The following is an 8,977-nucleotide window of genomic DNA, read 5'->3' on the forward strand; positions in this document are numbered from 1 at the left end:
ACTCTGCAGCAATGCAGCTTTCCAAATGCTGGGGCACTGAGAAAACAACTCCTCTGGGGATTGCTGTCCCTGCATCCACCACCTCTGAAATCTTTTTTAAAAAACAAGCAAATTAAATTTGCTAAATAATTATGGCACTTAAAGTCATATTTATAACTGGCCCCTTCCCCCCAGTAATCTTTGGGGCCTTTGAAAAGCTCTGATTTATATACCAGGGTGCACTAACTTTGGCAGGAATGGCTCTTCAGAGCCCTGGCTGCTGCTGAAGGTCACACAGGAGCTGCACTTTATCTCTCCCTATTTATCCAAAATTGTGGTGTACCTTAGTAACTGCTCAGCAATGGACTCAGAGCTACTTATAACTGTCTGTAGGATGCTGAAACATAGATTTCCTTTAGAAAGGCTTCTGGTTTAAAGCCAAAATAGTGTACATTGCAAAGGGCCAGGCAGAGTTTCCCGAAGCTGAAAGGGGCTGCTTGTTTTCTCTGCTCTAGCTGATGCTGGTGCTGCTTTACCCTCTGCAGCAGCCTTTATGGGTTTTAGGCTGTTTTCAGCTTGGCTTACAAGCAAATCTAGATCCTTTGAGGGGGCTTAAAATAGTTGGCATATTTATGCTGGCAGTGCAGCGGGGCTGTGTGATGTGAGGGCTGTTGTGTCTGCTACGCTGTGTTATTTCTCGCTGCTGCTGTGGGTATGGATGATTCAGCGCCTGGGATTAACCACTGCTGCTGCAGCAGATTTAGGGATCGATTTATGGTGGAGGCTTCCCGCAGCGTGGTCAGGTGCACATTAAAAGTGCGGGAGGATAAGCTTGGATAAAATACTACAGCTATTGGGGAATTCCGCTGGGATGGTTGTTCAGGGGTTTTGTTTCAGTTTTGCTCAGGATTTTTCTTTATTTAGGGAAAACCTGTTGCCTTGCTGATTTGGGATGGTGGCGTTGGGTTTTGGATCCAAGGTTTCATCCTTACAGCATCCCTTGTCCTACCTGCGCTCCCCATTTCTGCCTGCTCCCCCTGGGGTGACCCGTGGGCTCAGGTAACTGCTGCGAGCTGCGAGTTAGGAGCTGTGCTGGGGCAAGCCCTGCTGTCTGCGGGCGGAGGAGGCTGTCCCCGATAGCCCTGTGTCACACCACACAGCTCCAGCAGAAATGTTCCCCCCATGCTGCCTGCACTACCACTGGCTTGCTTTAAAGAATGGGCAAAAAACAGATAAAACCAAAGGAATTTAAAGTCCTTTTATGCTGCAAATGTATCCATGATGATGGGTAACCCAGGCAGGAGTTGGGAACAGCTGCTCCCCCAGCACCTCCTGGCTGGAACTGCACCAGACTGGGGCCCGCGGGGCTCTGCCTGGCTGGACTGAGAAACATTTTGGTCTGCAAATATTGACCTGCATTGCAGCAAGCCATCCCTGCGGCTGCCTGGCCTTGTTGTGGCTGTAGGGGACAGAAAGGGGCTGGCAGTGGAAACCACTTGGGCCAGAGCATACCTGTGCCATGTGGTAGAGGGCCTGGCACTGCTGTGCTTGACGGAAAAGGATGGATTATGCTTGAAAATAGAAGCAAGAAGGTAATGTTTCATAATTATATATATTATTTAAGAAACAGCTAGAAAACCTCTTACAAAGTTTTTGGTTTGAAGACAGAAAAATAAAATACCCCAAACTGACCATGGACTAGGGTAGCTCGGCTGGAGCCTGGCTGGGTGTTTGCTTACTTGCATGCTGTGGCTGCTTGTACAGCGCTGCTCCAAGCACCGCGTGTCCCCGTGCCAAAATGCTGGTCCCTGGGAGTAGGCAGCCACCGCTGGGCTGCGTGGCTGGGGGTCTGCAGAGAGTCCAGGGAGCTGGTGTCCCCATGGGACCCTGCTGGGGTCCATGCAGGCGTGCCACCAGTGCGTCCCTGCTAATCCTGCTTCTTGGGGGCACAGCCCTCTATCTCCAGCAGCTCAGGCCAGCCATCGTATTTATTTGTTTTCTGGTCATTTTTGATGTGCTACAGGAGAAAATGAGAGAGAAAATTAATAGATGAAAATTAGTCAATGGTATGGGGCAAGTTTGCAGCATGACAAGCTTGCAGATAACATTGCTGGCCAATATCTTCTGCAGACAGGTGGGTGAGACGTGCTACAAAGAGGGTGAGAGCTGGTAGCAGATGGGGCCACATACCTCTTCAAAGGGGCTCTTGCCTTGCAGCCCTTTTGCCCCTAAGAAGACCCAGTTGTCCCGAAATCCCAGATGGTTTATGTAGCTGCTGCCCAATGCCGAAAAAAGCTTCCGTGTTTTGTCATTCATCCTAAGAGAGGGGAAGAAGTAATCAGAGTGGTGCTGGGTGGCTTTTCCCTCCTGCCCCCGTGCTGTTGCTGGCAACATGTGGCTGCAGGAGAGGAGCAGGCAGCAGCACCCCCAGCTCCAGCCCAGCTGCTGGTTTTGGGGCAGCCAGGCATTGCTGCCAGGGACAAACTCACTTTGTGGCAGCATCATCGTAGGTAGCCACCAGTATGACAGTGCCATCCTTGATCTCTTGCAGGAAGGTCTCCACTTGTGTGACATCTGGGAAAGGGGAGCATTAGGAAAAGGGGTTTAGCACAGATGTGCACGGTCAGTGGTAAATACCCTAATAGTGCTGGGGATAGTCAGTGTTTGGGGTCGGGGGCATGGGGAGGGATGGTCTGTTAGATGTGGCATTCCTGTCTTTTGCGCTCATGGCCAGAGCTGGGCTCTCCTGAAGCACCTGATGCTTTCCTGCTGCCACATAACTGCAGGAAGAATTTGGTACTAAATGTTGCTCACTAGCTGGGAGACCTCATTAAATGTGAATTAACTTCCCAACACAAGGAACGAGCCTGGGTTTCGGGCAGGCAGGGCTGCAGAGTTGCCTGCCTCATTGTAGCAGCTTTGGCTGCATTGCAGGAATTATTCCTCATCCTGCATCTGCGGCGCGGGATGCTCGAGTCCAATGCCCCATCTAGTGGCACAGGAGCCGATTGCTGCCTCCTGCCTGAGCACTGCTCGCAGCAGGGTCTCACTCACAAAGCCTGCTGAAAATCTCATGGTGCTGGTGTTTCTTCTTAAAACCCCAGGGTTACTAAGTATGGGTTTCACAACCAAAAACACAAGGGGTGACAAAAACACAAGGTCCCTGGAAAGGCTCAAAAGGCAAAGGGTAAATCAAAAGCACCTTGTTGGTTTGCTTAAGTATGTGATTTTGAGAGGTCCTGCCATAACTTTGGGGTTCAGTAATAGCAAGAACAGTGGGATTATCAACCAGGCCATGAGTGAGTGCTGCCGAGCACAGAGCATCTTTGGCTTGTAGGAAAAGTGTTTGAAGCCCGGAGGGCAGGGACGAGGTCTTTGCTCAGCTCCCCGTGCCCAGCCTTGCTGGGGCTGGGGCCTGCATCGTGCCTGCCTCACACTGGTTGCTGCCCCCTGGGCAAGGCAGGGAACAGGCAGCTGCTTTCCCACCACGAGCACTCGAAAGGAAGGTGAAAGCCACAACATGTCGGGATAGGTGTAACTGAATTCAAAAAGCAGCCTCTCTCAGGCCTCTACAGTCCTGGTTTATTTGGATTAGTGGAATTTTGTTTTTCAGGCTTTTATGTTTGTGGAAAAGGAGCGAGAAGCCCAGCTCAGACGTAGGTGCATTACAAGGCCCATGGACCTCGGCGAAGCCGTGCCTACACCACCCACCAGAGCAAGCTGGTCAAAGTCCATCGGACTTTATCGCTAAATACACAACAGAGCCGCTGAAGTGCTGGTGGCTGCAGTGCCTGTGTGAACCTTGGGTGCGAGCTGACAGGCACCAAAACCACCATGCTTACCTCCGGAGTACATGTCAAAGGAGGCTGTTTTCAGGAGCTGCCCGCTTGTTCCTGAATATTTGAAATTCAAAACAGAGCACAGTGAGGCTGAGTCTCCCAGAGAAGCTCACTTGGGTCCCAGCCCTGCACTAATGTGTTGGTTGATGACACCCCAAACCTGGCTGTCCAGAAAGCCCAACACGCTGCCAGGCCACCAGCCCTGGTTCCCTGTTCCCTCCCGGGCCGTGAAGGGACCCCAGCCGTGCCTCCTGCCCAACTCACCGTTCACCAGGGCGATGTTCAGGCCCCTGCCGATGTTGTTTTTCACGTTGCTCATGAGGCTGGGAAGGAAAGCAGAGACCACCAGTGAGTGCAGGGACACCCTGGAGGTGCTTGTAAAGCAGTGTGATGGGGATGTGGCAGACTGAAACATCCCCAGGCCTGGTAGCAAAGAAAACTGTATTTTGTTTGACCATAAACATCAGCCTGCTTCGCAGAGGCTGAGCTGGCCCTGCTCAAGCCGTGGCCGCTTTTTTGCCCCATCCCGAGCTGCTTACACCTCATCGTTGAAGCAGATGGAGGGTCCCACCACGTTCGCAGCGCCGCTGATGATCTTGAAGGCAAAATGGTTGGTGGGGCAGCTCCGCTGGTTCCCACACTTGTGCCGGGGCACCTGCTGGCCTGCAAGGGAGGAAGGAGCTGCAGGCAGGGGGACAGTGGCCACAGCCTCAGGGCTGGTGCTGGGGCATGGTGGCCGCTGTCGGGGTGTGCTGTGGGGGCAATGGCTGGGCCAGCCTTGTCCTGGGGCTGGGGCCAGCTGTGTGTTTGAGGTTTACAGTGATGGGGTTTGGGGTGGGATTGGTGAGCCTGTGTCAGGCATTGCTCTGCGTGTGAACAGAGGGTGCACAAGGCAGATGCTACAGGGCATGTGCCAGGGAGCGCTCGGCACTGGCACCCATTCACAGCCTTTCCCTTGTGGATTTCCTGCCCTGACTTTCCCCATTCTCAACTGGGGTGGGGCCTGGGGCCTTGCTGCCTGCGTGGGGCCCTCAGTCACTTCCTACAGCACGTGGCCCGGGGGTGTTTCTGCCTGCCCAAGGCATCGCTGCTATGTGCAGTAATGAAATTTCTCCACATTGGGAGGCTGGGAAATTTGCCTTGAGAAAGGAACCCTCAAGAGCAGCTATCACGCTTCCACTATCGCCCTTAGCCCCGGGGCAGTGTTGTGCAATGAAGACAATGACAAGAGTGGTACTCACTGCTCCTGGGCTTGCTGGTGGCACCTGTGGACACCAAAGGAGAGGTCAGACACCCCAAGAGCTGCCGGCTCTCCAAACCCTCTCCCCATGGCTGCGAGCATCCCTGGAGCTGGCTACCCCAGAGCAGCTTCCCACCGCTCTGTCCCCTCTGTGCCAGGATAACTGGAGCTGGGGGATGCAGCCCCAACCCAGGACCAACCGCATGCTCCCAGTCTCACCCAGCCAGCTCCGCAGGCTGATGGACCTCCCGCTGTGCTCGAAGTATGTCTGCACAATGAACCAGCAGCCCAGGAGCATGGCAAACAGTGCCAGGAACCGGATGATGCCTGCCAGGTGGGAGACGAGATGGTGAGAGTGGGTCAGGGCTGGAATATCCCCAGGGGCTCGTGGGGACTTGGTCCATGTGTCCCCAGGTTCCCCATGCACGGGGTGACCTGTGTGTCACGGGAAGGCAGCTAACACTCTTTTTTTCATCCTCTGTAAAGACTCTGATCTCTTAATTAATGTCTCCAGAGTGAGTGGCGATACTCTGATATGCATTGCCCTTCTACTGGGAGGCACTGTTAATGCTCCTCTCTGCATTGAAGTAAATCTGATAATTAGTTAGAAAGCTATGTAAATCCAAATATTTCCTATGTTCCCAGCGCTGGGAGAGCTGCTGTCCCCCAATTAGTCACTAGCTACAGCCGAGCAGCTGCTAATACAAATGTGATTGGCATTTGGCTTTAAAGCAACACTCATCGGAGCAAAACGTTCCAGTCCTGCATGGAAACAGGGTAGAAAAATACACTTATATTGCAGCTGAATGGCTCTTATGGAAGCAGGAACCCCTCAATAGCCATCTCATCTCAGCCTCAGAGAGTTTCACTGGGAAAAATACAACAGGCTGAAATCTACACAAATATTGTAAAAACCTGATGCTTATACAAAGGCCCTTTTTTTGTGACACTGGAAGGGAAGGTCAGGGTAGCTGGGCTTGAAAGGAGCCATGCAAATGAGAAATCAGCATAAAGAGCCATAGAAGATGGGACTGTGAAAAGCAAATGTCTGTCCTCATCCTTACCTGCCACCCTCATGGTGGGAGAATGCAGCAAGGGGGCTGCCGCAGGTCACACTTCACCCTGAGCAAGGAGAAATACCATGAAGCATGGCTGTAATCCACGAAAACCAGACCAATATTAGGTGAAAAATTAATTGCTCTGTCAGGAATATTTAGCACGTATAAGCATTATTACCAGTAACTAAGATCAGTAACTAAGCAAACCATAGACGCAGGAATTCCTGTCAGGAACGTGCGTGGTCCCACCCTGATGTTGCAAAGTCCCAGCACATTAGAGCAAGTGGTGTCAATAAACTGGCTTGGTTTTGCATACTCTGGGTTATTCCCTGCCATTCAACGTTACTGCCTCCTGAACTGCAATTTCCTCCCTAACTCACTCTTTCATATTCTGCTGAAAAGCAAGAGCACAAGTAGTGCATCTGCAATCACAGTCCTGCTGCATTTCCTTCTGGGATGATGCATGGTAAATTTCAAATACTGGTGACTGGCTGCAAAATGCCACTGACAGCCTGAGGCTGGGGCTGTGTGGTCAGACACCTGCAGGAGCAAAATCTTCTAATCAGAAAGTGAAGGAAATAAAAAAAACCAACACACACAAAAAAACACACACACACAGTACCAAGGGCTGGTTTTGTGCCTACATCTGTCCCATTGATGAGCTGACACCTATGTCCCCCACATATACAAAATCAGTGCTGGGGCAATGGTGATGCAGCTGTGGGCATTTCTACTGAGAAGCATGGTTTGGGAGCAATTCCCAGACTGAGCAGAAATGGTTCCCCTTGTCCAGACAGTGCAGTGTTCTCACCCACGTGAATTGGGAGCAGTTGCAGTGGGAGCACAAACCATTTCCTACCCGAGCCCACCCTTGTCTCTGCTGCTGCATCCCCCATGGAGGGGACAGCACTGCCACCCCTGGGGACCCACTCCTACCTTCGAAATCTTGGGTCACAGCGTGGTGCACGTCTGTCCTGGAAACCGTCCTGGTACTCTAAGGCAAAGTCTCGCCTTCTGGTGTGTGCTTAGCACCTGTGTGCTTAGAGCTAAGAGGCTGGTGTCAGCTGAAGCAGCCTTTTAGCGGGGCTTGGCATAGAGCATCTGTAAAAGAGCTACACTGAGAGTTGCTTTTCCTGTTTGAAGGGCAAATAAAAAGCAATGGGTTGTAGCAGGGCTGGGCTGAAAGTTGCTTTCAGGTTCCTGCGTCATGAGGAAGGAAAGAAGAGTTTTGTCTCCTGCCCAGCCCCACTCTGCGTCTCCTCCCAGTGCCTGTGTTCAGGGAAAATGCCTATGGCCACACAATTCACCCCCACAGTGCCTTGTCCCCTTGTGTCCCCCTGGGTGGGATGGATGCAGCACCCCGGGCGGGATGCTCCCCCTTCACCTCCCCAGCACCCTGGGGTAGGTAGAAGTAACACCACAGGGGGTTGGGGGCAGGCTCTGAAACAAGGACAAAAGCGATCTGTGTAGCAGGAGGGAAGCTTCACCCGCAGCCCTTCCCCACGCCACCTTGTCCTGTCCCTTCCCAGCCCGATGGCTCCGTGTCCCTGAAATCCCCCTCTCTGAGTCACAAGTTCTGGAAGTTGGTATTGGGTTGCACTCCGAGCTGGCTGAGCTCCCCAAAAACGCAATGGGTAAAGCCCGGAGATGGCGACCATTTCAGACCTGGGCCATGATTTGGACACAGAGGGTGGGGCAAAACTTTATCGGTTTTGCAAAATGGCCCCGTTGTGTCCTAGCTTGGGCAGGGGCACATGGCTGGGTGCACAGCGCTTTGCCAAACTTGTAGTTTGCTATGCACGTATTGATCTCATTGTAGAGGGAGAGAAATGGAAAAATAAACCGATAAACACTACCACTTTAGGGAAGTCATTTATTTATTTGGGCTATTTATTTTCACCTTAATCCCAGATAAAATTTATTGGGTGAAGTCCCTTGGTGGTGAAATTGATGGAACCTGATTGCATTACAAGAGTGCAGCCCTCTCCTGGGATTCCTATTATGTTCTCTTTTAATTGTTTGGATTGATTTTGATTTTTTTTTCTTCTTCTTCTTGTGCTGGAAAAAACACTGTGTTCTGCTGTCTGCCAGAGAGGAGAGGGAGAAAGGGAAGGAGCCGTGGAGGAAGGTGGGTGATAACCAGAGTTATTTGTCTAATAAACCTGAAGCCTATTTGCTTAAAAACCATTCGGGGAACAAAAAGGTTCTCCTGCAAATATTGCTAATGAGCTCCGTGACGTTTTAAGGCCTGGGCTCCACCCAGAGCCTGCTCAAGGCTGCGGTGCCGCCTGCTTCCTGCCAGCACCCTCAGCCTGGGGCCTTTGCTGGGACACAGCGGGTGAACAAACCCCATATGTGCCACTCTCCTGACATGTCCCTGACCAAGAAGGAGCCTGCTTTTTAGCCTGGGGTGGAGAAGAGGGATGGGGCTGTGGCTCCCAAGAGGGAAGGCGGCTCTAAGATGTCACTCATGCCTGCACCCTGGGCGTCACTGCTCTGAAAAACAGGGGTTTTCCTGCGAAACTTCATGCGGGCCCACATCATGGGGGCTGGTGCAGAAGGATGGGGAATGCCACGATGCCGTTTTTACCCTCAGAAAGAGTCTACCTGACTGCGCTTTGCTGAGTTACTCACCAGGAGGGGGATGCTTGCCAGAGGGCTCATAAATTCCTCAGCTCATAAAAATGCTTGGCTGCATCTGCCAAGCCACTCGAGAGCTGCCTTATGGCTGAAGCCCCCCCCCCGTGCCAGTTGGCAGCTGGGCAGGGTGAGGCCCTGATCTGGCTGCAGGAGCCAAGAAGGACGTGGGGCCGTGGGGCCAAGCTATGCCCAGGAGCAGGACCGCAGCCAAAGTCCTGTGC

The 8,977-nt window shown here is 52.3% G+C and overlaps 1 protein-coding gene across 1 annotated transcript; it reads right to left on the minus strand.

Moving 5' to 3' along the window:
- Positions 1-1,656: 1,656 nt before the first annotated feature.
- FAM3D (FAM3 metabolism regulating signaling molecule D) lies at positions 1,657-7,219 on the minus strand. The gene is made up of 10 exons (XM_035337247.1): positions 7,053-7,219; positions 6,123-6,180; positions 5,278-5,385; positions 5,060-5,083; positions 4,358-4,481; positions 4,083-4,141; positions 3,822-3,872; positions 2,469-2,553; positions 2,170-2,296; positions 1,657-1,996 (listed from the first exon to the last, which is right to left on the minus strand). Exons 2-10 carry the CDS (start codon positions 6,133-6,135, stop codon positions 1,907-1,909), a joined length of 681 nt encoding a protein of 226 aa, XP_035193138.1. The 5' UTR covers positions 6,136-6,180; positions 7,053-7,219; the 3' UTR covers positions 1,657-1,906.
- Between the last annotated feature and the right edge of the window lie 1,758 nt (positions 7,220-8,977).

Source organism: Oxyura jamaicensis, chromosome 12 (genome assembly GCF_011077185.1).
Source record: "Oxyura jamaicensis isolate SHBP4307 breed ruddy duck chromosome 12, BPBGC_Ojam_1.0, whole genome shotgun sequence".
In the NCBI taxonomy this organism is placed as follows: Eukaryota; Metazoa; Chordata; class Aves; order Anseriformes; family Anatidae; genus Oxyura; species Oxyura jamaicensis.